General features: G+C 38.6%; 1 protein-coding gene across 8 annotated transcripts in view; it reads right to left on the bottom strand.

The window, feature by feature from the left end:
- Window positions 1-1,180: 1,180 nt before the first annotated feature.
- cfap74 (cilia and flagella associated protein 74) overlaps window positions 1,181-27,661 on the bottom strand; it is a 74,675-nt gene continuing 48,194 nt past the window's right edge. For 3 of the 8 annotated variants that reach the window (XM_038723234.1, XM_038723236.1, XM_038723240.1), the window contains 16 exons: window positions 25,981-26,154; window positions 24,319-24,452; window positions 23,859-24,132; window positions 21,994-22,128; window positions 21,652-21,785; window positions 21,047-21,175; window positions 15,644-15,753; window positions 15,491-15,546; window positions 14,439-14,558; window positions 14,080-14,235; window positions 13,415-13,553; window positions 7,741-7,895; window positions 7,404-7,536; window positions 5,662-5,798; window positions 4,989-5,123; window positions 1,181-4,686 (listed from right to left, as the gene is read on the bottom strand). In XM_038723234.1, the coding sequence (XP_038579162.1) occupies window positions 4,582-4,686; window positions 4,989-5,123; window positions 5,662-5,798; window positions 7,404-7,536; window positions 7,741-7,895; window positions 13,415-13,553; window positions 14,080-14,235; window positions 14,439-14,558; window positions 15,491-15,546; window positions 15,644-15,753; window positions 21,047-21,175; window positions 21,652-21,785; window positions 21,994-22,128; window positions 23,859-24,132; window positions 24,319-24,452; window positions 25,981-26,154 (2,226 nt within the window). In that variant the 3' untranslated portion in view covers window positions 1,181-4,581. Of the gene's footprint in view, window positions 4,687-4,988; window positions 5,124-5,661; window positions 5,799-7,403; window positions 7,537-7,740; window positions 7,896-13,414; window positions 13,554-14,079; window positions 14,236-14,438; window positions 14,559-15,490; window positions 15,547-15,643; window positions 15,754-21,046; window positions 21,176-21,651; window positions 21,786-21,993; window positions 22,129-23,858; window positions 24,133-24,318; window positions 24,453-25,980; window positions 26,155-27,661 lie in introns of those variants that run through there. The other 5 variants (XM_038723235.1, XM_038723241.1, XM_038723238.1 and 2 more) reach the window with 4 other exon arrangements.

Genomic DNA, 27,661 nt, shown 5'->3' with positions numbered 1-27,661 from the left:
TGGGTGCACCATTGCTTGATGACTTGATCATTATCGCCAGTAGTCCAGGTAGAGTGCTCAGAGGAGGGGTTAATGCCCAGCGGGTTAAGGCGTTACTTGGAGACACGGAACAATTTGTCATCCTTCGGGACGACAAAGTGTGCATGGGCTTGGTCCAGTGGGGGAAGACGAAAGCATAATCAGCTACAGTTTGGATGAAGAACACTCCTGAGAGAGTGCTGCTCTGTCTACTGGAGCTCAGCATTTAGGGATGCACTGTTTGTGCCAGATCTGGTTTGATGTTGTCTCTTTACATTCACACTTGCCATTGTTGTGGCTTTATTTAAATGAACTGTGAAATGTGTAAAAGCCAGCATGTATACTACTGAATTTGAAATATAATAATAAAATATAATATAAAAAACAATTGATTATTGAACTCTGAAAAAGCATGTGTCAGTTGAAATTAATCATCAGTATATCAATCTGTCCGATTTAAACTTCGCTAGTCCTAGTACTAGTAGTACTAGTACTGCTAGTACTGCTAGTACTTTGTAAACCTCAAACCTGTAAGAGGAAACTTGCCTGCTATCCTGTATAAACAGTCCTCTGCAGTGGGATGGTGAGCTCTGTAACCACACATTAGTGCACATACCTTTCCCAAATTAACTGTACTGTACTGTACTGTATGGAGTGTAACGGAGTGGAGTGGAGTATGTAATGTGCAAACACAAAAAACTCATTCACTCACATTTTTATGTGTACATTAAGGAAATAGTTGATATTGGTGATGGGTTAGTTTATAATGGTCTTGTATTAGACACTAATTTAGATTTCTTTTTATGTTTTCACTGGTTATTGGCTCTAACTTAAAAGAAATGGCGAAAGATCCACACAACAGAAGTTGAAAACACCTACCCTATGTATGTGCTTGTGTATCAGGCAGGGTTCTGTGTGTGGATTTCCAGCAGGACTCATCTGCCCAGGTTAATGCTGGTGAGATTTAGTTGCCCCTGGATACCCCCCTGCCTGTCTGCATACATATGTTGTGAAGCTTCTTTAGCAGAGCTTCAGACCACCCGGGGGAGGAAGCTTATTGTCTACATTCAGCCTTTTGATGACAACAACGGAAAGAGAACAATCCACACCTTGATGTGCTTTCTGTGTCAAGCTGTCTAACTATCACAAACATGATGATAAGTACGATGATCTGATATGTTTTAATGTAGTAACTGTACATAAATGGAATACTTTACATGGACATGGCCTCCGGGCAAGTTGACTTTTATGAGCATTTTCACTCTCTGGGTTGTATTCACTCACATACAGGCAGATAGACAAGCACACAGAGACCTCCCAGCAGCAGAACAGGGACTGTAAGTAGCACTATCTCACAGTATTAGCGAGAGATCAGAGGAGAAATCAGATTAGAAAAAGAGGCAAAATGGCAACACAAACATTGCCTAATATGATCTCATACATTTCATAAAACGAGTGACATTACACGAGGCTAAGCTCATAATGACCTTGCTTTTTATAGGCAGGTTGGGGTACAGTAATCTGATTTAGCATAATCTCCTGCAATCTCTGATAAATGCTTACAGCATGCATCTCTGAGAGAGGTCAGATCCTATTGGTCCGTTTTGAGGTATTACTGACATCTGCTGTTCACATTCACAGGCCTAGAGTTGGCAACCATTAGGACTCTATCACATATAGTAGTGTGTGTGCATTGTGATGGTTTCACTACACAATTATGTATGTGGAGCAATCACCTGATTTGAGTCTAATGTGTAAATAGACACCAAAGACTATTTTCGTTTGTACCATGAACTCTTCATTTTGGATTAAATGTATATGAAAGAGTGTGTATTTTATATCCATCTTTTAATAATTACTTACTTAAAATTCCTGTTTTATGAGAACAAATGTTATTCAGTGAACTGTATAGAAATGGCTTCAAGACTAGTTTCTTAATATTAAGATTTAAGAGATTTTTATAGATTGTGTGTTGAATAATTTGTAATTTGTAAAAAATAATAAGCTATTTTGTATTTAAAAATGGAGATTGTTGGTTGTTATGTTTAATGTTTTCTTGTAAACCTTGCTATCCAGTAAGAGTAATAATTGTTTTTAATAGTTGAAAACTTTATATTTTTGCAATCTAAGAAGAATTTGGAATGATATAGCAGTGTGCAGGTATTTTCTCATCTTTTTGTGCAGATCACTGTTACCTAGCGATGATTTAATGGATTTGTGTGTGTTAGAAACAAGGCGGATGTAACTAGTTAGAAAACAAGTTATTCTTCAGTCCTATTAAAGTCACCTTGCCATAATACACTCCACTTTAAATTCCATGACATTCCAGGAATTTCATAACCACTGGAGGGCCAGTGGAGACATTAAGGGCTCCTAGTGGCAGGTAATTGTAAGTGCAACAATACCAGGGCCCATACCACAGGCCTTCTGAATAGAAGTGATCTCCATAATGTTCAAAATCAGGTCAAATTTATTTTGATCTTCATTGACAATCAGCTTACCAGCTACTGAGTTTTGTCCACAAGATGAAAGACAAGGATTTTATTCAGCAGCGTTTGTAAAACTCTTTGGTGGCGCTGCTAATCTACCTATTTAAATGGACATATTTAATGTTCTATGATGGTCTAAATGCTCTTTCCACCTTTTGCACCTTGTGTGAAAGAATGCTGGGGTGCTATGCTGAATACTTTATTTTTTATAATTATCTCTTTGGTTTTGGAGTATGAAATGATCAAACTCAGAATTGTAAAATGCTTACACATAACTGCATGCTGGATTACCTAGTCACAATCAGCATGTTCAAAGATAAATAGGCAATTTACACAGAGCCTTGACATCCATTCAAGTCTAACTTTATCCTAACCTATGGGTTTTTGAAAAGTGACACTGGCACTAACATTTTCAAATCATATCAAAGCTGCCAAGAGCTGATATAGCTTATAGAAAATAATAATAATTATCAGTCTATGACTAAGATTACTACCGCTGTTATTGATACGACCACTATTACTCGGTCGTCCCAGCCTTTCTGCTTAGTTATATACAAAACTACCAGCATTGTGCATCATTCATCTATATTAATCTCTGCCTATTCTGTGTCGCAGTGTGAACTCCTTTCACTTAATGGGTACAGTACCAACAGTGCCACAGTATGTCCTACTGTATACTGCTGGCTTACATCAGCTGACACACCCATAACCATGATATAACACAGCTGCTTACTTGGCATTACATTCATCCCCTGCTGGTGGAATTAGGTTCTACAGTCAGGTGCATGAATAAATGGGCTGTAGGACCGTGTTAGCAGTGAAAACCCATTTAGAACTACTTTTAATATGAGGACTTTTGTTGTTACTCTTCCTCTGCGTTGAAAGCAACACTCTCACGTCTATTTGGAAAGGAATTCCTGTTGTTCAAGGCATCACAAACCATCAAAGTTTGGTCCTCAAGTATGGGGTCATGGTTGGTAGCCAGGGCTTTATAGCCTTGTCATAATTTTAAGTATAACATAGGAACAGTAATACAGATTTTTTACAATTGCTTTGGCTCACTTTTCACTATGAAAAATTTGAATTCAAAGAGCTAAACTGACTCGATAAATTCTTACTTTTAAAGGCAAAATACTGTGCTACTAAATCACATGCTTAGTCCTCAGAATACAGCCACCTCATTTGAGTACAAGCTCAAAAGCATATTCCTTAACATACAGGTCACTAAATCACCAACATATGTCTGTTAAACTTTCTGTTTTTGTATACAATATTATGCAGGCGATCACTACTGCGATGCCTTGTTTCCTTAATGTTTCCTGTCGAAATGTTGTAATGTGATGCGATTCTGTTGCAGTGGTATCAACTGATTTACTGTTTTATGCTTTCCAGCATTGCTGTATTAGCATTCTGCCCTTTAAGTACAAACTGTGATCGAAATGTTTAATGTTTGGTTTCCTGAATAAAACCACAAACTGAACAGAAACAGCACAATCATTCATTCATTATTTCTCCTTGTATGTATGTAGGATTTACTGTAAAGTCAGACTCTTGACTACATTATCTATATTTACATAGATTATATTTTGTAAATAAATAAATACCCCTATGGTAGCTGCACTCTTTTCTCAGTGCTATTTATATTATATTATATTAAATGATGACTACATATTGTATTCTGTTGCATTACAGCTGTGCATTAATTAATAATGAATTTAAAATGCATTAATGGTTAAAATGAATTGATGAACAAACGATACAAATACAATGATGAGATGCTTGATTCGTTATCTAATTTGTTAGACTTGTTTTTATTTTGCCTGCTATATGAGATTTTGAGCCCACGATTAGGAGAATAGTGTTTGTGTCTGACTTGCAGAGGATACCTGCTGTCTCGTCAAAGTATGAAAAAAAAAACCCTCATTGATATAATAATCTGTAGCCTTATTTAAACATTTTTGGTGAAATACTTAGTGAATTCTTTAATAATTAGATTATAGTCATAAATCATCAGTTAATTTGTTAATGTTGGCCACATGAATGTGTGTGTGAGCAGATTTCCCGCTGGCCGGCATCAGTCAGCAGTTGTGGAGACCAAAGCCATCAGGGTGACTCTGTAAGCATTCGTCTCATCCCCCTTCAAGATAAGAGTTACACATGTCTGCACCACCTCATAGGGCTGAAACACACACACAAACACACACACAAACACAATCAGAGTGGAAAATGCTAAGAAAAGGTGAAACATATACGTAAAGATGATTAGACCTTTTGATGGCCTCATCAACTAATTTTCAAGTTTGTGACAATGGCCAGCAGATTAATAGAAGAACACTGCATTTGCTATAAACTGCATATTTTGTAAACAAAACCCCCATATACTCTTGTTTGAGTTGTTACTGATTTATGCAAACACACACATTCTTCTGTGAAGGTTCTTTTACCAAATCAATGATAGTGAAAAAATAATCTCTTCCTCACCTTGTATCCACTTTGAGGAGTCCATGTGACAGTGATGGTGCGTTTGTGGCCTGCCTCCACAGTGCCTTTGCTGGGCTCCACACTGAAGCCCTGCTGCTGCAGGGACCCCACGTTATCCCAGTGAAACTCAACACTCTGGAAAAAACAGAGAAAAGATGATTAGTCCAAACAGACAGATAGTTGATAGCTGTCGATATATCTACTTTTTTAACCAATTCTTTACTTTAAAAAATGGTTTGGAGCATATGCTGCCCTCAGAACTTTTGATTTTATAATTGAGAAATAATTGTGTTTTGTCTGTCTGATTTTGCCAATTACTCATGTTGAAAAACAAAATATTTTGAAATGTTTTATAAGAGAATTAGTTTTTTTATTGATACTACTGTAACTACTACTGTATTAATAATGTATTAATTGGTTTTTAGAGGCCCTAAAAATGCAGATATAGAGGAGTCAGATCATCATATTGACAGTGTAATATAGTCCCACAAAATGGGTTAAAATACTTCACAGGGTAGCTGTAATTAATATACCCTTTCTTAAATAACTCTTATGATGCATCTCAGTGTACTTGATGGAACATGTGGTAGCAGTCAGTTGCACATCTGAGTAAACCTACTCCCTGTGTTGTTCAATATATATAAGCTATCACTATCTGATGACGTCACAGTACCTTCTTACTGGGCTGTGTGGAGTGGATACAGCCCACTTGCAGCTCCCTCACTGCAGGTGTGATGGCTCCTGTGCTGCATCTGGCTCGCAGCGTCACCAGCACAGGCATAATAGGCTTTTCTATCACCTCCGACTCTGCTAGACAGAGAGGACCAAATGAGCAGTGTTGCAGGTTTTTAGCCCATTTACTACAAATCATACATGCTTTCACTTCACTTTAATGCCTGCCAGACCTGAGTCAATGGAATTTGCTGGCATAGTTCATTTGTATCCCAGCTTAGCATTTTGCAAACAATTGAGTGATTTAGAAATTTATTGAATTTTAGCAATGGTAGTGGCATGGCTCTGGGGATGGAAATGTCTGGTCCAACACCTTGGTCCAGACAGAAATATCTGTTATTGGATGAAAATTGAATGAAATTCTGTACAGATTTTAATGGTCCACACAGGATTCATCATATTGACTTTGGTGATCCCTTGATTTTTCCTCCAGCGCCATGAGTTTCACATTTGTGGTTTTTGTAAAATGTCTCAGCAACTACTAGATGGATTGTCATGAAATTTGGTACAGACATGCCCTTTATTTCATTCATTAGTTCCTAAAATCCAACTATAAATCATGTGTACCATTTGCTGACTGTTTTCAAATGCATGCTACACATTTTTCAATCAATCTGCATTTTAAAATGGGTACGGATAGCGGATGTGCACATGGTTCTGTTTAGACTACATTGGGTGTTTGCATACACACACATGTTCACACGTTTCTTGGCACATTAGGTTTGCGTGGACATAAATCTTGGGCTACACACGGACTGTTGCGGAGATGGGCAGATGGCAAAGTTTGCATCATACGAACTCTTGCAGCCATGCCAATGCCGAAACTATAAATTGTACTTAACATGATACCACACAACAGTAATGTGACAGTTACATCCGACCCTGGGACGTCCTCTTCAGCACTCTTTCCCGTCCTTCCGCTCATCTTGTGTCTGTGTGCTGTGTAAGTGATTGTCTGCAGGTGTGCCGAAGTCAGGGCGAAGATTTGATGGCTTCCATAAACAGTGTCCTGATATTCTCCTTAATGTACTTTCAAAAAGTTTCATATCTAATGTTGATTTTTGGTAGACAGATCAAAGAAAACACAGAAATGATCTGATACAACAACATCAAACAGAATGACATTTGAGATGAACACCCTTAGAAAACTAGATCTAGAGTGTGTCTTTCAGATTCAACCTAAGATCTCATTTTCCTACAGGAGTCCTTCCTTTGAAACAATTATAGCAAAGCTCAGGCTCTTATCCATCTGCTGACATTATTTTAATGCACCAACACAACTTTTTGATTTAGCCACATGTACAGTAACTGTGTCTAGGAGGTGTGTCTGTTTTCAACCATGGATTTTGTGGTGGAACATGATCTGAATGCTGGTGACAAGAACATTGGCTGTCAGCATGCTATGATTAGCATACATTACTGCATCCCATACCCTGTCTATGCTCACATAAACTAAGGAATGTGTCTGGAAGTTATTCCTTATCTTTATTTTCTCTTGTTTATCTTCCCTGTCTTCAGTATTGTAGATAATATGTTTGAACTTGTATCTTTTTCCATTGATAATTTCCATACATATCCAGTGTCGTGTTCATCTGTTGTATTCCCGTGTTCCATTAAACTACATGTCCATCATACCAGAGGTAGATGATCCTGCAGAAGAGATAAAAACAGAGGCTTTGATACCTGTGAGCTGAGGTTGACTGGTTATCAGCGGAGGGAGGAGAGATTCAACGGGCACTGTCAACAGGTCTCCTCCATATAGATACATGTTATTTGAAGAAGCTGCACCCTTCAGATCCATCATACACACTTTACTCTGAGAGACAGAAATGGCACAGGGTTATATAATGAAGACCAAAGTGAATAGAGGGCACACATGCAATAAGTACATTTGGATAATAAGAGCACATTAGGAGGACAGCATTTTGCCTGAACCCTGTGATGACTTTTAAACCAGTGATTAAGGCCAAGGTCAGGTTGAGTGAAGAAATGTTCAAATCATGAGTGGCATAATGCTGACCTTATTCGTGAGTTCTATGGTTAGTATGTCAGAATAGTTGACAGATGGGTGGTCAGGCTGAAAGGTTACAGTGATGTCCTGGCTCTGTCCTGGAGCAATGCTGCCCTCTATTGGCACCACACTGAACACACTCAGCCCGCTGTAGTTCTGGGTTCCTGTGCAGGATACAAAAGGCATGCCATGCTGCTACTACAGGTGCTGGTCATATAATTAGAATATCATCAAAAAGTTGATTTATTTCAGTAATTCCATTCAAAAAATGAAACTTGTATAATGTATACATTAATTCCACACAGACTGATATATTTCAAGTGTTCATTCCTTTTAATTTTGATGATTATAACTGACAACTAAAGAAAACCCCAAAATCTCAGAAATCTAGAGAAAATTAGAATTAGAATTAGAAAATTAGAATATGGTGGAAAAGGTTCACTCTAATCAGCTAATTAACTCAAAACACCTGCAAAGGCCTTTAAATGGTCTCTCAGTCTAGTTCTGTTGGCTACACAATCATGGGGAAGACTGCTGACTTGACAGCTGTCCAAAAGACGACCATTGACACCTTGCACAAGGAGGGCAAGACACAAAAGGTCATTGCTAAAGAGGCTGGCTGTTCACAGAGCTCTGTGTCCAAGCACATTAATAGAGAGGCGAAGGGAAGGAAAAAGATGTGGTAGAAAAAAGTGTACAAGCAATAGGGATAACCGCACCCTGGAGAGGATTGTGAAACAAATCCCAAGGACTGGGCTGCTGCTGAGTGGTCCAAAGTTATGTTCTCTGATGAAAGTAAATTTTGCATTTCCTTTGGAAATCAAGGTCCCAGAGTCTGGAGGAAGAGAGGAGAGGCACAGAATCCACGTTGCTTGAAGTCCAGTGTAAAGTTTCCACAGTCAGTGATGGTTTGGGGTGCCATGTCATCTGCTGGTGTTGGTCCACTCTGTTTTCTGAGGTCCAAGGTCAACGCAGCCGTCTACCAGGAAGTTTTAGAGCACTTCATGCTTCCTGCTGCTGACCAACTTTATGGAGATGCAGATTTCATTTTCCAACAGGACTTGGCACCTGCACACAGTGCCAAAGCTACCAGTACCTGGTTTAAGGACCATGGTATCCCTGTTCTTAATTGGCCAGCAAACTCGCCTGACCTTAACCCTATAGAAAATCTATGGGGTATTGTGAAGAGGAAGATGCGATACGCCAGACCCAACAATGCAGAAGAGCTGAAGGCCACTATCAGAGCAACCTGGGCTCTCATAACACCTGAGCAGTGCCACAGACTGATGGACTCCATGCCACGCCGCATTGCTGCAAAAGGAGCCCCAACTAAGTATTGAGTGCTGTACATGCTCATACTTTTCATGTTCATACTTTTCAGTTGGCCAACATTTCTAAAAATCCTTTTTTTGTATTGGTCCTAAGTAATATTCTAATTTTCGGAGATACTGAATTTGGGATTTTCATTAGTTGTCAGTTTTAATCATCACAATTAAATGAAATAAATATTTGAAATATCAGTCTGTGTGTAATGAATGAATATAATATAAGTTTCACTTTTTGAATGGAATTACTGAAATAAATCAACTTTTTGATGATATTCTAATTATATGACCAGCACCTGTATGTCTCCTGCTGTAACTTATACTACTAGTACTGCTGTTAAGAATTAATTTTATTTTTTACATAGCTTGTAATAAATGTGAAAGTAGTGTCCATGTAACTTCAATGGGTTTGATGTCAGATTCCACAGTTGTGGTCCAAATGTTGCTTATTCGGATCAGTGTTATTTATGAGGCAGCTATCATATTATACATACCTATGCTATATTCATGATAGTCCATAAGGAATTTTGGTGAAAAAAACCTGTCTTGTCTTTCCATAACAGCTGTGATGCTTTTGTTGTAATAGTAGTAATCAGCAGTTGCTCAACTCAGAGCAAAAAGATGGAAAATTACACCTCCACACTGATTAGAGTTACAAAATATTTACTGTAGCCCAATTAATAGTGGATTGTTAAAAGAAATCTGATGACAAAACGATATAGGTATCAAGAAACATTTTTTTTTTTACATAAACACCTAATGTACACAAACATTATTCATTTTTGTATTGTCACTAAGATGCATACAGTTGAAAAATCATCTTACCAGTGCTCTCTGGTGGACACAGTTTGTAATGGTGACACTGTTTCTAAATTACCTTAAACCTACTTTTGCATATCTGTACTATTTCTTTTTACTTATGAGCTGACATATACACCAATAATTATATATCTAAGCTGATATCAATGTACTGTATCTTTCCAGAAATATATATATATACAACTGTTTATGTATTGTGATGAATTGAAGGAAAAAACAACATAGAGCCTCTTAAAAAAACGTGGGGCCACGATGAGGATCTAGAACAGCTTCAGTGCTCATTGTCATAGATTCTCCAAGACTGTGGGACCTACTGTAAAGATAAATGTCATTCTTGTGTGTCTTTCTTGGATTCAGAACTGGTGACTATGAAGGCCATTCAAGTCCTTTTCATACTCATCAACCCATTCAGTGAGCCCTTGTGTCCTGGAAGTTTTTGCATTTGTTGTTGTAGATATTCTCTGAGATTAAAGTGGAGAATATACGAGATAAAACTCACAAATTTACAGAAAAAAAACAAAGACATATTTAAGAGATAAAACACATAAATTTAGGAGAACGAAACTCTGATATTCTCTGAGATTATAAAATCAGAAATTTGCAAGAAACAAACTCAGAAATGTTCTGTGATTAAGCCCAGCTGTATAAACCAGATAGGTACATGGATAAAGCGGTTTTACAAAGTTTATTTATACAAGGTGGAGGTGTGGGGAGGCAGGCGGTCCAAAATAAAGCTATATTAATCCAGAATTGTACACGTAAAAATCCATAAATCCAAACAGGTAGAACTCCAAAAACACAGGGAAACACAGGTTGGACAATTACTGATTAATAAGTGGCCTGGGTGATATATCGGTATAATGAGGTATGCCGATATAATTTCAAAAGAGATATAAAATCAGACTGTTTATACCAATTTAATTTGATGTTGAGTTAATTAATATCTTATCTCCTTAAAGTCCTGCCAGCGTTTGCGACTCTCTCCCCCACCACACAGCCCCACACTTCCCCTCCCTCTGCGTCACAGACTCTCTAACAACATGGTGTGGCTCAGTGATGGTTTACATTGCTGAAAACCTAGCTTTTAAAAAGAAACCTTTCGCCCAGGTTTATTTGGCAACGCACTGTAGCATTTATCAGAGAAACACAGAGTTATTACATTATAAGTCACGACACGGTGGATATTTTACAAGCGTGGACCAGGTAAAGCGACGGTGAACACACCAGTCAGATATCATTCGTTAGCTACCACGTTGGTTTCGTTTTGATATACTATGTCGTCAACACGCCACCTCAACATGCGTCTCAGCTGCTGCTGTGAACAGAATTGCGGGTGGAAAAGTCCAGAAGTTGTTGTTTTTTTGGCGACTTTATACAACGTAGCCTACTACTGATAGAGAAAGTCACCGGAGCAGACATACATTCACATACAGGGAGAGAGAGAGACGGAAAGAAGCGGGGCACGCTGACATGTTTGCAGCAGAGGTACGTTAGGTCTGTGAGTGTGAAGAGAACTGAATGGAAAGATTTAGTAAGTGAGTGACACTTAAATAAGGTGGAGAATGAAGTAAAATGACTTTCTGGTCAATATTGCCCAGCCCTTTGAAGTGACAAAGGTAAAGATAACGAGACACAGATGAAACACATTAGGGCAAGTGCAACAATCTGTCTGTCACTCATGTCTGTCTTCTTGATGCCTTAGTTCCCAGTTCAGTGTCTTACATATCTTCAGTTTGTGTTCCTTGTTGGTGTTAGTTTAGTGGGGATGTGTCTGCTTGTGTCTTGATTCGTTTATATTTATTCGTCTCGATCTGTTATGTGTTCAGTAACCTGTGTCATGTCTGTTCCCTCAAGTATCACTCTGCCTGGCTGTCTCTCTGTTCTCCCCTCTCTTCTTTCCCTGCCTGCCTGTGTCTCGTTAGTCTCATGTCTGTCACCTGTGTTGCTCCCACCCTGCTCGTTAGTCCCTGTGTATATATACCTGGTGTTTCTGTTTAGCCTTTGTCTGGTCATTACAGTGTGCTGTTTGCTCGTCTGCTCAGTCTCGTTCTGCTTATCCCCCGTCAGTCTTTTGGATTTTGACCTGTTTCTGGATTTTTCTGTTGGATTACCCTGTTTGTGTTGGATTGTGTAATTTTGGATTTCCTGAACTCAGCCTGCTCCGCTCTGTGTCCTGCGTTTGGGTCCTACAACCTGCTTCACCACACACAAATCCCTGACAGACAGTTGACTTCATCAACAAAAACAACACATTTTAGCATTGAGTTTGGACATTGATGTGTTAATGGTTTTACTGTTCGTTGACACTGAATGTAATATACTGGAGGCCACCCCCACCCCCAACTTCCCTGTCCCTAATTTCACCTATTCCCATCTGGTCACCCTACTTGTATGACTATTTAACCTTATTCTTTCAGCTCAGTGTGAAGAAACGAAAAATCATTCAGGGTATAAAAAGTGCTCAAATAGTGGTCAAAAGACTGTAACTCAAAATTTACCTGCACTCAAATAGCAAAAGGATGGTGTTACATGACCAGTCTTTATAATGTGAAAATAAATGCAACCTAAAGTTACAGTATAATAAACAAATTCATATTAAACTTAATTTGAATAATAAAATATATGCTCATAATATTTAGCCTAACATAAAAAGAAAAATTAAACCATTTCTTGCCTCAGACTGTCTTGGAACTGACTTGGGAGCAATTAAAAAATAAAAATAAAAATATTTTAAAGCGGTATAAGTACAAGGCTTTAATGCTTCAGTCTCTTTTGTAGGATGATATCGGTATTCAAAAGCAGCCCCGCAACACACACAGCAGGATATAAAACAGTCAGCTGGATCTTCTACGAATAGTGATGCCATTTTCCAAGTGAATTGATTGGTCAGTAGGCAGTACTCTTATAGCGTTGATCTCTTATCTTGAACATAAACTAAAGTTACCTTGCTAACATTAAATCCTGCTGGTTCGGAAGGTCAAGGGGATAGAAAAAGTCATGGAACACATCAAAAATCCACAGTGCCTGAAGCACTTTGTACAAGAACAAAGCTGTTACTACACTAAACAATACTGTCATCACAAACAAAAATTATTTATTTACATTTACCAAGCAGACTAAGAAACCGAACTAAGGGACGTGTGTTGGCTTTTTATCTATCCTCAAATATGTGAGATTTATCTTGTAAATGAACCACTTTAATCTTTGAGAATATCCAAGGATTTTTTTCTTGTAAATTTGTGAGTTTTAGTCATGGTTTTAGCCTGTAAATTTACCACTTTAATCTCAGAAATTTTGAGTTTTCTCTTGGAATAAAAAAAACACTACAATGGCCCCAATACGCCGTTTTAGGTTTGTCCTACCGACCTGTATGTTGCAATAGTTTCAGGGTATAGTTCCAGCGGTGAAAACACAGCTAATGTTCTAAATGCTGTTGAAATGGTGTTGAAAGGACATGTAGTGCTCTGTCTTTTTTCGTTTAAGAGCTTGAAGCAGTTGAAGTTGTCAGGTGAAGCACTGCAGTGTTAATCACATCTTACCAACAGTAGGCTGGACTTGAGAGTTGATGTAACTGGCCAGCAGGACGGCCACCTTGTCAGCTCCACCCTGAGGCTTGGAGGGAGAGAGACTGGCCAGCAGCACCCTGAAACCCACAGCCACAGCTGAGCGGTTCTGCAGCTGCAGGCAAAACAAGGCTTAATGTCAGGTCCAAGTTCCTCAAAAGCATCAAGGTAATCAGTCAATATCAACAGTCAACACACTTGTTAAGGTCTGGATTCGAGTGTTTTAAGAACTGCCCTTAAATTTGACATTGAAACACGGAAAATGTCTTCAAAACCACCCATCCATTGTCAACCGCTTATCCTGCGTACAGGGTCGTGGGGGGCTGACATCGGGCGAAAGGCGGGGTACACCCTGGGACAGGTCGCCAGTCCAGGGTGTACCCCAGGGCCACACACAGACAAACAACCGCTCACACTCACGCCAAAGGACAATTTAGGGTCACCAATTAACCTAGTCCGCATGTCGTTGTACGGTGGGAGGAAGCCGGAGCACCCAGAGAGAACCCACGCGGAGAACATGCAAACTCCACACAGAAAGGCCGGGGCAACCGGGGTTTGAACCCGCGACCTCCTTGCTGTGAGGAGACAGTGTTGTAACTTCTTTCTGATTCTTCTTGTCCGTTTTCACAATGTTGACTAACCTTCAGGACCTGTGAGGTGCTTTCCTTCTCCAACACGTAGCCAAAGTCAAGGAGACCTCCAGGGTGGGAGGAGGTGACAGCAGGGACCACACCTTCCCCGCACAGAGTCATCTCCAGGGTCATCTTCTGGCTGTGCACCTCCAGAGTCTCACAGTACTGCAGAAGAGCAGAGGGTGGGTGGGTAAGGTATTACTCAATATTCATACTTTTACAAAATCTTTTATGTGATTTGATGAAGACAAATCAATAGACTGATATGGAATGACAATTTTGGATACTTCAACTTCATGGCATGCTCATAAGTTCTAGAAAAAAAGACTCCAAAGTGCTCAATGGCAAATTCTACACTGTTAACCCACCTTTTTCCCCAGAGATGGGCTAAAGGCCAGTGCCAGAGTGTGTTTTTCTCCAGGTCTTATGCATCTGAGAGCATTCAGAAGGGAAAAAGGGCCATGTATATCCAGCACAGATGACCTCAACTTGGAAATGGTCAAAGAAAAGCAGTGGTGTTGAAGTTGATTATTATTATTTGTAGTAGTATTATCCGTCATAATAAATAATGGTAGTGTACTAGGAAGTGTCCTTGACACTCTGTATATCTACAGTACACTCTGTGAAGTATTTTTTAAAGAAACACTTTCAGCACAAGTCCATATAAAAACAGTTAACAGGGGGGCCCCCAGTTGCTGATTGGGTGATGGTGATGGCCATAAACTGCAACTTCCCCAGTTTGACTCTGGAGAACTTGTTGCATGTCATTACCGATCGCCCCTCATTTCATGTCATCTCTCTACTGTCTGCTCTCAAATGGCACAAATATGCCTCCTTCATTCTCATTTTCCCCACTCATATTTCATTGCTGTGAACACCACATACTAAATTCCATTGACTTCAACTGTATTGTATGTATGGAGGCAGAAATCACAGAAATTGATACCTCAAAACCTGGGCAAATAAAACCTAAACTATCTGTTGGTGCTAAATGAGAAAAAAACATTTCTGAACTGACCCTTTAATACACACATATTAAAGAGGGACTGCAGACCTCACACTATAGGGCATCGCAAGACTTTTACATGCTAATTATATTCATTCATGAATAGAATGCAACTACTCAAAGTATTGAAAGTAAAATGGACATGCAGCACAATTATCTGTCTTTCTAGTACTTGCATTTAAGATTAAGTCTGTATGTGCAAATGTTGTACATTTTTCATATAGCATGTTTAACATTTGTACAGGTATCATGAAGTGTGTATTGAACACAGACACCATCAAGAGTGATAGTAAGTGGTATAGAAAACCTATTTGCATTAGCAGTTTGAAACATGAGTTCTATAGTTTTACATTTTGTTTTAAGAGTTAAACTTTACTTAGACAAGCTGATCAATATTTGCTGGAGAAAGGATACATCCAAAGATTCCTTTGAAATGTTCTGAACTACAAACCGCTTGATAACTTTTTCTCCTGAAAATAGAAGACACAAATACAACAGAAAAATAAATACAGAATACACAAGTGAACACTTACAGTATGTGAAGAACCATCAAGCAAAATCACTCACCCACTGCCACCTGATGGAAGTCTATGATATTGAGTCCATTGTTGGATATTACCACTAGAGGAGGCTGTACAGCAGGACACTGCAGCTTCAAATAAAGGGTATTGAAGGGACTGTGGAGATATTGTACATGACAAGCGATTAAACAATCAGCATGGGTAACAGCTCACACTCTTTACAGCACTGTAAATCAGAAAAATTAAATTAGAAAATTAAATTAAAAAAGTATGTTAATTCAGACTCAATTCTAAAAAAAAAAACTTGTGTTCAGTGATAAAAATTTATCAAATGCAATTCAAGCCTAAACCAGCCTAAAGCAGGGGTCACAATAATAACTGCTGCATCCAGACAAAACAAAACCTAATTTTAAAAGAGAATGAAATTTGGACTGCAAAGTATTTTTTTGTCACGACCAGTCTGGTTTCTGTATCCTTGAGGATAAAATAGTCCTTTCCCATTTGGTCAGCCTGTGTTGATTTGAGCTGAGTTTATTTTATTGGTATTACAACAGAAGTTGTTAGGAAAATAATTTGGTGAGCTATAGTACAAACAAGACAGGCAGCAGTCAACAGCTTAATGGACATATAAAAAAACCCATAAAATTCAAACAAATAAAAGCAGTGAGGACAATATACTAAAATAACTATTGATATAAAAATAGCAGGCACCTTAAAATACCAAAGGTTTATCGTTTATTCAAGCTGAACACATATTTATGTATTGTGGATATTGTGTTGGACCATAACTTTCCATGAAATGTTTTGATCTCAAAAATGTCTCATTATGATGAGCAGAGATTATAGTAAGACTAAAGAAGACATATCCCAACTTGTTTCCCAGCAATTTTAAGTGGTGTATGGAATGTTCCATCACCATCCATTCCATACACACTATTGAAGACTATGATCATCTCTTTTGTTTCCCCAATGCTGAATTGAAGATTATTCCAAAAGTTACACCAGCTCGCAAGATTAGACAACTCCCCCCTATATGCTGATTTTTCAGCTGCAGTTATAAACCAATCAAAGAGGTCATAGATAGGTTATAAAGAGAGGTCACGGGACTGTTTCTTTATGTTGGATCACCTGTGAGAAGCCATGGGTAAAATACTGTTTTTATCATGTGGTAATCCGTGAGTTCTTTACGTTCTCTTCAGACATGTTGGCTATTACCACTAAAGCTAAATACCCTGTTCTTCTATTGACGGGATATACAGCGAGGTTAATAATAATCTTTATTTGTAGAGCACTTTTCAAAAACAAGTTACAAAGTGCTTTAACAAGTGTAAAGACAATAATACCCCCAAATCAATAATACAGAAACAATACAAGATAAAAGCATGAAAACATTGAAAAGACTAAAATACACGTTTAAGATAAATATAAAATTAGTAAAATAGAATAAAATAAAAGGGATAAAATAAAGTCAAATAAGATTGGGAAAGGCTCTCCTGTAAAAGTATGTTTTAAGAAGGGACTTAAAAGAGTTCACTGACTCAGCCGACCTGATTTCCTCAGGCAGGCTGTTCCAGAGTCTCGGGGCCCTGACAGCAAACGCTCTGTCCCCTTTAGTTTTCAGTCGAGACTCTGGAACAGACAACAGACCTCTGCCCGAGGATCTCAAGGTACGTGTTGGTGTGTATGGGACTAAAATTTCAGAAATATAACAAGGCGAGAGGCCATGAAGAGCTTTAAAAGTAATCAATACAATTTTAAAGTCAATTCTAAAACATACTGGGAGCCAATGAAGCTAAAATAGGAGTAATGTGGTCATATTTCTTTGTTCTGGTTAAAAGCCTGGCAGCTGAGCTCTGTGATCACTACTCTGTTCCATACATAGAGTGTAAAAGTGATGATATTTTTTGCCATAGCAGAAATCTTGGGTTTTCATTAAAGTAAGATTACAATTAACAAGATTATCTCCACATATCAGCATGCTATTTAAAGGGGCTATTTGTAGTTCTTCAATGAAATTACTTATTAATAAATGTAAATTTTCACTGCCTTATAGTCAATAGGCTGTAGCTTCACTTAGAAATGAAGCATTCGCCTGTTTTCGCTGTTGCTTGGAACAGCCACTATTCTGCATCGGTATTTGTCAAAGTTGATTTTAGCCTGAAAGGAAATGATTTAACAGTCAGAGGTGGAAAATAACGGGTAAATACGTGTAAAAGTGCAAACACTTCGTTAATGTACTTAAGTAGTTTTTTTCCGTATCTGTACTTTACTTGAGTATTTTAGTTGTTGCAACTTTTTAATTTCACTTCCCTACATTTCTAAGCCGAAAAAGAACTTTTTACTCCTTACATTCAGCACGAGAGCTCGTTACATTGTTATTAGCATGATAAGAAAGAAAAGCCTGCAGCGAACCTGAGTGGAGCAGCAGTGAAAAACAAATGTAAAACTGATAAAGCCGACTCGGTGCGAATCAATAGTAATCAAGTCACTCTCGTGCAGAGCCGGGCGGGCCCGCCTCACTCTCATGTCAAAGGTGAAAGCGAGTGTTAATGACTATCCTTCTGGGCACGAGAAGAGAAAAAACTCTATGAGAGTGAACTGTGGGAACAGCAGTCAGGTAAACTTGTGTTCTCCTCTCAAAGTCTGATGTCAGCAGATAATGTTAATGTGCAGCTGCAGTGAATCTATTCTGTCTGTCCTGCTAACCAAGCTGAGAAGGGCATCCCTTATCTGTCTGTGTCTTGGTTGCTTTCCAGCTTTTGTGTATGACCAATGTTAGAGTGAAATACAACTATTTATTACGTTTGATAAACGCAGACAGGTCACGGTGTTTATAAACTGCAGCTCAGAAAAGATAACCGCGTTACGCATGAAAATGCGTATATTCACATGTGAGAAATGAAACTTGTGCATTTCAGCAAGAAACATCTGTGCAGACCAGTCCAAACAATACACGATGTGATGCCAATCCGCATGGGCACACATCATTTGAAAACAATACTGTGAATATCTGTCTCTGAGTCAAGGTTTAGTTACAACTCTTGACTAATGCAAGATGGAATACAGTGGATTCACATTGACTATTAAAATGTTGATTAGGGGCAGACTGGGAAATAAGGATGCACATCTCAGTAAATAATAAGCATCACATTTTCAGCCAAGTCATTTTATAAATAGTATTTTATATTTGAAAAGGTATTGAAAGAAACCTGGGGGAGCCAGTTTGAATGGGCCTGATGGAGCTGATAACATTAATATATAGAAAATATCTATAATTTAGTAGAGTAGATGCTGGATCATCAGTCTGTACAAGAACTCCAGCCTCAGCCAGTACGAGCACAGCCAGCATTAGACACAAGCAGCTCATACCCTAATGGGTGCTGGGTCATTTGCTGCTCCACCAAATGTCCCAGCAGATTGGCCCCCAGTCTTAACAGACTTTATGAGGACTGCGTTAGTGCGCAGAGGTCCATTTGAAGCCAACACTGGATTTTTCTAGAAGATGTTTCCATTTAGGCTTATTACAGAGGGAGGATTGTGGTGTCAGTTTTGACTGTGCAGCACTGTGAGTCGTAGCCAGTTTGTGACAGAGAGTAAACGTAACTGGTAGAGTTTTGCAATATAAACATCTAAAAATTGAAGCCAGCCTGTTGTGTTTGGGACTGTGAGCTGCACTTTATCAGTGGTGCTGAAGTTACCGTGTGTGGATTTGTGTTGAGATTTCTGCCTGATCATAAGTGTTTTCAGTTAGTTTTGGTTTCCACCTCCTTGTCTCATCTTGCTGCGTTGTATGAAAGGTACAGAGCCAGTGCTGATCTGCCTCTGAGCCGGAAGCGTTGAAGTAACCGAGCCTGAAACCGAGCATGAAAGCGGTTGTGTCTCGGATTAAGCTCAGCAGGAGACACGCCACTCAATCACATCCTCAACATAACTCTATGGGTTATGGGCTATCCCGCCCCTCCTGATAGAAAGCCAATGGTCTGCTTTTAACAGCCAAAGCGGGAAACATATTTTAGCCAATCGTGTGGTTCCACTGACGTAAGGGTCTGATGGCTGCCAAGTGGCATAACTTGCCTATAAGGACTTTCTTAAAAATAAGGGCTATCTTAAAACCGCACCGCTAGTGGCCGCTAAAAACTACAAAATGCCCTTTAAGAGTTAGTAACCACACATATACTAACTGTACTATAAGAAGAAAGCTAAAGCTGCTAAATGCTATGCAGCTCCAGAATTCATAGTTGATATCAAGACTGCATTACATGTAACCCCAGATCATCAGGAACCCCGGCCAGATTTACTGCATATCCATGTATTTTGTAGTAAAATAATTAACTGAATATTTGTTTTCCAGATTTTGGAATATGCAGTATTAAAACACCAACATCTACTGACATGCTAAGGGCTTTAATGGAATAGTTTGACATTTTGAAAAAAATACTTTTTATTTACTTTTACTTTTAATTTGCAAGAGGTGTATTCTTTAATAATATCTTCTTCTTTTTTTTTACAACACAAATTGATACACAGCAAGCCAGGGGTGCCTATTACTATTTTTACTGGTTCTGTGGATTAAATATAATGTTGCCATTTATGCTCTGCAATTAGCACTTAATGGTACATACACAATGTATGAAAAGAAGGGGGTCAACAGGGGTCCCAACATCTTATTTTTGCCATAGGACCCATAGGACCCTATGGTATAAGATAAGATATGTTACTACCGTAAAACGTTGATTAATAGCCCAGGCTTTTATTTGCTAAAATCACTGAATTGACCCTGCCTTAGGGCTGGACGACATGACCAAAAATGTTATCACGATAAAGATTTTCATATTTTTCGATATCGATAATTATCACGATAAGTATCAAATCGTTATTTCTTTTTTAAAGGCTGATTTTTGCTCTTGAGTGGAAGTTGAAGAAACCTGATGGTTAATTGTGGTTTAAACTCTAAATTATGGTCAACACAAGATGCTAAACAGTGAATCACTTCACAAATCTGAGGTAGAACATAATTATGATAAAATCTTTGTCAAGAAATATGCACGAGTCAAATTAAGTAAAAGTTTTTTTTGGTCCCTTTTCCCCCACAAAATAAAAAAAATAATTTGTGTATGATTCAAGTGAATAAAGTCAAACATTTATTGAATATTTATTGAACATTTGTTATATTGTTATTGAAAAAAATGATATTGCGATGATTATTGTTATTGTTTTATTGTCCAGCCCTACCCTGCCTATATTTGGAACAGGCTTTCATGGGGCCATGGTTTAAAACAACCGGCTCATATTAAGGTTTTAGGACTGCATTTATATGAAAATATTGCAAAGGGACTTTGGGAATTCCGGGGAAAGTCCCAAAGATTAAAGACACAACATGACAGAAATCTGACATGACAGGGTGTACAGTGTGTTGTACAGAGCTGTATACAGGCTGACTCTGTGCTACCTCCATGTTGGCTGTTGGTCTTCCTCTGGAGGCGCTCCGTCTGACACAAAGCAGGGAACGGTGTATTCACTGTGGCGTTGGGTGAAGGAGTACAGCAGAGAGACCCTGGCCTCTTCATACTGCTGTGACCTTGACAAGAAAAGACTCAATTAAACACATCAATAAATTCTCCCCACACTTGCACAATGAAGCCCCTTTCATCAAAGTTTTCAAGCTCTACTGAGATCATACTATATATGGTGTGATAACTTCAAATGAAAAGAAATGGGAATGTTGATAAAATCACTTAAGTACTGGAAGAAGAGGGAATGTACAAGCATGCTCTGTGTGTAACTTTTTTCAGTGTTGTTGGATCTCAGAACTCCAATTTATTAATTGGTTTTAGAGAGACACAGAGAGCTTTCAGGGAGAATGTAAAAAATTTTTCCTAAATTTTTAATGGATTCTCTTTTTGCAGTACTACTGTCTGATATTTGGTTATATAATATTAATTGATGAAAATTACAGTCCAGCAAATTAGATATTATATTTGATACAAAGCAAGCAATTAGATTGATGACAGTAAGGAAAACAATCATGTATTTTTAAAAATGAAAACATCCTACCCTGGCTGTATGTCGGCAGGATTTGGTGATTCGGATAGTTGGTCTGTCTTTGGGCCGTCTGGAACCTTGCTGATCTTTGGACTCACAGATGCCTTCTTTCCTTTAGTAGTACCCACTGGGAACACCTTTTTATTCTCACACACACACACACACACACACACACACACACGACTAATGGTTCATTCTAATGTTAGCCTTTACATTCTGTATAAACATCAGTATGTTTACGAGAGTGATAAAATCAATAAGCTGAAGATGTGCTCAGATTTAAAACCTTTGTGGCAGCACAGACTCCCTCACACTAGCAATAGGTGACGGAAGTTGGTGTATGTATAGTCATACCTCATGTTCAGCATATCTGTTCCTCTCCAAATCCTTCTCACAGAGCAACCTGGCTCGGTGGAGGAGACGCAGTACCTCTTCTTTGATCTCCTGGTCTAACAGTCTGGGTCTGAACGTAACCTGGACCATACATCTCTAGGTCAGACGAGAGATGGTAACATGTCAGGAATTACTCAGATTTATATGATTTAGCAGTCACACTGGTTATTATTGTGGATTTTATTTACACATTTCAAGAAACTTTTAAATCGGATTCAGATTTCAGTGTTTTTTCTCACTGGTGATTTTTTTTATTTAAAACTCCATTTCATACTATGAAATGGAGTTTTAAATTAGTTTTAGGCAGTCTGCTGTTCTGGGGTTTCTCTAGCGTGGAACAATTCAAATGGACTGAGGATGATAATCCCTCTGTTTTCCAATTGCAGACTATTTACTGAATTTCTCCCACTGGGCCTCTGTTACGCAGTTGAAAAAATGAATGCAATGGATAAATTGTTTCACAACTGACAGAAACAATAGGAATTCAACTTAACTGTCACATCCATAACAATGAATCGCAATGACTTTCAAAATATCTATACTTTGAAATTGAGCTATGTCCAGTCTGAAATGATATAAAATGAACACTAAATTCATGGTTTTGCAGGATAGAATGCAAAATAAAAAGCATTTGTTCACTTCTATCACATATCCAGTAGAGTGCATCATTACACTATAAAGGCATCTGTTGTGAGCCAATGGCAGCTATGATGGCTGTTTGTTTCACTGTAATTATGTATAACTGAATTGAGTTAAACAGAGACATCATTATGTCTTTGTTGCAAATTGTCATAATGAGGAAAAAATTTACTTCTTGGTCCCAGGTTTGGTTTCCTACATAGTAAAATTAAAGGCTATGTTTACAAGCTCAACTCAAACTATTTTGATTAAGTTTAGAGTTACAAATAATTAGAGTTTGATTAGGATCATATTATGTAGGCACAGCCTTAAACTTTAATTATGGTTTTGCAACAATGTTAGGATGAGATTTTGGCCAGACATAAAATGAGAACCACAACCTCAGGAGATCAGGCGCCAAAGGAACAGCGGGTGGTGAGGAGGGGGTCCAATTAATATTAGGGCCAAAATATTCAGCTGCCCCATGACTGTGCTAAAAACATGCTGAACAGGGTCTTGCAATCCACAGTACAGGGGCACTCCTGCAATTTAGTACATTACATTTACTCATTTAGCTGACGCTTTTATCCAAAGCGACTTACAATGGCTATATACGTCAGAGGTCGCACGCATCTGGAGCAACAAGGGCTTAAATGTCTTGCTCAGGGACACATAGGAGGATGTGTCACAGTGCGGGATTGAACCCCGTTCTCGCGCACCAAAGGCTTGTGTCTATCCACTGCTCCATCACCACCCCTAGTAAGGCACTTCCATTAATTGGGGGGAATTTTTTTCAAATGGTCAAATTCATTGCAGACCCTTGTATGGGTCATTTCCCATCCTACATTTCCCTGAATACAACCAAAGGCACGAGCATTAAGGTTTATTCTTGAAAATAATAATCTGATAAAAAAATCTTAACTGATGGTCCACATTTTTTCCCGGAACTTTCAACTGCATTTCATGACCATGAGATGCAATTAAAAGCAATCAAGCAATCCCATAGCATCTTTTTATTAGACTTTACCTGCCTGGTAAATGCCTTATACCACACATCAAAATTAAAACAAAAGCCGTCTGTTAGACATTTTTAGTCTTCAAAATACAGTTTCTCTGACTCTTCAAGACTAGTAATTTGACCCTTAGGTGGTAAATATGTGCCGTGCCCCTTTACAGTCAGAACGAAGATACTTTAAAAGGTACTGCACCTGTCCAGGAAGCAGGCTGCCCGCGGAAGGAGTGATGCTGATGTCTGAATTCTTAGGTGGGGTGAAGGAGAACAGCCTGGGTGCTACAGGGGCCATGGTGTCATTGACCACTGGAGGGATTGGTTGTTTGATCTTAGGGTTGGTTTGACAGTTGATCAGGTAAAGTATGGCAGTGGAACGGTCACCTACTGCTGTGGCCCCAAACTGGACCAGAGAATGGGAGAGCTCCAATGGAGGGCGGACACCCACTGCTCGGCAAGACAGAAGGAAATCTCTGATGACAAGAAAGAAGAAGTTCAGTTGTATATTAATAAATATGGAATATAATAAACTGAATCATATTCATCACATCAGACATGATGATACTGACTGAACCCAGATCATTCTGGATATATTGGTCCTATATATCAACAAAACCACACATATCACATTTAACTTACACACAGTATTAAAACTTAACCTGTTAATTCCAGATTTGCAGCTGAGTTGGAAAATGTACTCTTTGGCCTTGTTGGCACTGAAAATTAGATCAATCTCCAGGGTCTCTTGTGGAAGCAGAGTGCCAAAGCCATCATTGGGCTGGACCTCAATAAACTGCAGTGTCAGAGAACACAAAAAACATATTCATCATCTGTTTTTTTTGTAATAGTGAATCAATTTATTTACATTCAGTCCTCATCTCTCTATTGACCTTATGCATTTCAACAAATTTGAGCAAATCTGAACAGTCAATAATAACATAATAATAACATACAGCGATAAAAACTGCCAGAGCTGGAAAAAAATGAGAGACTTTCTTCTATAGCAGTCTGACAAACACCAACTGCTATATGCATAGCTGTGCTAATTAAATTCGTTCTCTACCCACACACCACCGGAGATCAGCTGGTCATTTTCCATGTCTATAATATATAAGCTGTATAAGAAGTTGTCAAAGTGGCTGGTCAAAAAGGTGTGCTAAAACAATATTTATCACAGTAGACACTCATCTAGTTAGTTACACTATTACACACAGTCCAGTTTTTCATGTCAGGGGCTTATTGTGTAACAAGCTAATTATTCCAATTATATTATCAATAAAATATATGTTGTCTTACAGAGTTGGGTAAAAATATGTATTTTAATTAATCTTGATAAATCCGATTCCAGACCAACAAATTGATAAATAGTAATGTTAATAACTTACACCATCATACTGATAAATTAGCATCAGTGAAATTGTCAACTTAGAAACAGCTACTACAACACACTACAAAGTAAGCTAGTTGAGCTAATTGTAAGATAGACACAGAACGTAACTTTGTGCCAAAGATCGAAAGGACGCCAAAGATATCTGTGGTGTCAGGCCATATGACCTCAAACAAGGCTTGCATGTAATCCAACGTAATTTTACCTTAGTGATAACAGCCACACTGTTCAGTCGCTCACCACATCAGAGCTGTATTAAGTTATTGCGAATGCAAACTGGACATCCTGACGCTGCTGCCTCCCATTAAAAACGGTCAACTGATGAAGCTCTTTTTCATTGCATTTAGCATTTTGGTCAGTTTTTATCAGGAGATTGGCTTCGCAGAAGGGAGTAATGTAACAAGAAGAAACAGCCATGGCGAACTGTTGAAGATGAAGAGCTGAACATGATAGGCGGCACATCTCAAATTTCTCAGCAAAGCAACAAACTTTTTTAACCCCTGCTGTTGTGTGGAAAACAACTTTTGCCATGCACACCACCAATTATCATTGAATGACTTCTTAAATAAAACACAGCAAGTTTGTTTGGCTGCACTGTAAACTGATATACCAGTTTCTCTTATGTTGTATTTCAGCTCCTCAATGAGTTTGCTGAAGTGCTGAACTGAATTAGCCAAGGTAACCACGGGTGACATCCAGGACTGAAATCTTAAGGATTACAACTTTAAGGGTTGAGAGCAAATCTCAAAAATGGGAAACCTGTGACAGGAATTTCCAAAAATTAAGGTAGTGTCTTGAGTATGTGAGTCTCCTACACACCTAATATCATTAGAAATACAGCTCTGATAAACATTTCAGTGACTAATAGTATCTGCAACAAAAGATGAGGTATCCGAGACATTGTAAACTTAAATTATAGAAGTTCTCTGAGTACCTCTGGAACACCCAAGAAGCCAAAATCCTGAGGCAGCAGGGACAGGTTGGTAAGGCGGACGCTGCTCTTGACAGACTGGTAAATGGAACAGTAGCCAAAGTCCACATCAGTCCGGTCAAACTGCAAGTCTGAGGAGGTCACAACTGCGTGGACTGTGAAATGGACAGGCTTCACCTGAATGTACAAACATGAAGCATCTTTACAGATCTTTGGACAGTTTTCCTTGAGTGGAACATTTTCCCACCAATGAAGAAAAATCAGTTTCCTTTAAACATATTTGCTTTTTCCCCCCTTTAATGCCACAGCATTGCAGTTAATCTAGATAAAATTTATTTCATTCTAATATAATGTTTCCATGTCTATAAAAAATCAGGATGGTTTGATTTATGTAATACAAATGGTTCCGGTGGCTGTTCTGAAAACTGCTCTGCACTGGAATCAAATCTTAATTATACATATTATTATTCATATTGAGATTGAATTAAAAAAAAAACGTGAGGAGAACTCAAGTAAAGACTGCAAAGACATGACCATGGGACTAGCATGGACTGATGTTTTTTTCTATTTGAAAAATAAGCCTTCTTAAGGCTGTGATTTCAAAATTTGAATATATCCAGCTGAAACGCAGCAATGCTTTTATGCATATAGTCCTCCTTCATCACTGAGCAGCTGAGATGCAAGACATGTGTGTGTGTGCGTGTGCGTGTGCGTGTGCACCCCATAACAGAGTATAGGCTCAAAGTTTTTGGTTGGTAGGATGAATATATTGTTGGTTGTGGTCTTTATAAGGGATTTATTGGCAATAATAAAAAAAGGAGTATCAACAGCCTTATCCTTTAACACTCCTTTCGGTATGTATCTAAAGTATAGAAAACTAAGTTATCTTATGATCTGGTAAGAGGTGTTTTTCTTCTCAAGATAATGTCTTCTTGAATCATGTCAGTGTTCAGCAGATGACCTTGTTTATCGGTCTCTGCACCATTGCTTTCCTGGCTGCTGTTGTGTCTGGTGACCATACAACAGTGTGTGTGTGTGTGTTTGCGAGCAAGGTTTAATGCCAGGTACTGAGGGCCAGGGACTGGGAGCAACAGCTTTGGTGCTCCACAGGAGCATCCTGGCCCATGCTTTGGCTCTTCGTCAGAGCTGTGCTCCCCCCACAATCCTCTCCTCTCCATGCCCTGGTAGAGACAAGGAATAGGGGGGTGATGGGGAGGGAGAAGAAGGTGACGATTTGGCAAGAAGACTGACCAGATTTAGTGAGAAAGAGGACTGGCATCAATGCAACACGAATGTCTAAGCAGCTGCTCTGTGTTTTTTTTTAAAAGTCTGCAGCTTACGAACCGAAGGAATTTAGTTGGTGTAAGCACTTTATTTTCCACTTCAAATGCTTCTGAGTTGACTGTTTTCAAATATTTCAAAATGCAAGTTGGACTTTGAGAAGAGGATATTTAGATGTGTGCCTCTCGAGAGGAGAGGATTTTTGTATGAATTACAAATAGTCTCCTTATAAATGTTTGTTGCAATAGACACTAGAGCTACAGTATACCAACAATCTATGATGTGGACCTATCTTGTCTACACACACACACACACATTTATATGCATTGTCATGATGTAGTGATGGTATGATAACCAACATTAACATCTTGGTAAAACACAAAGTAAGTGTAATAAAGTTTTA

This window comes from Micropterus salmoides, unplaced genomic scaffold, assembly GCF_014851395.1.
Source record: "Micropterus salmoides isolate LMB-PRFRI ecotype aquatic unplaced genomic scaffold, ASM1485139v1 Ms_hic_scaffold_16, whole genome shotgun sequence".
NCBI lineage: Eukaryota > Metazoa > Chordata > Actinopteri > Centrarchiformes > Centrarchidae > Micropterus > Micropterus salmoides.
Note: the sequence above shows the minus strand (reverse complement) of the source record. Positions and strands in the feature narration are given on the sequence as shown.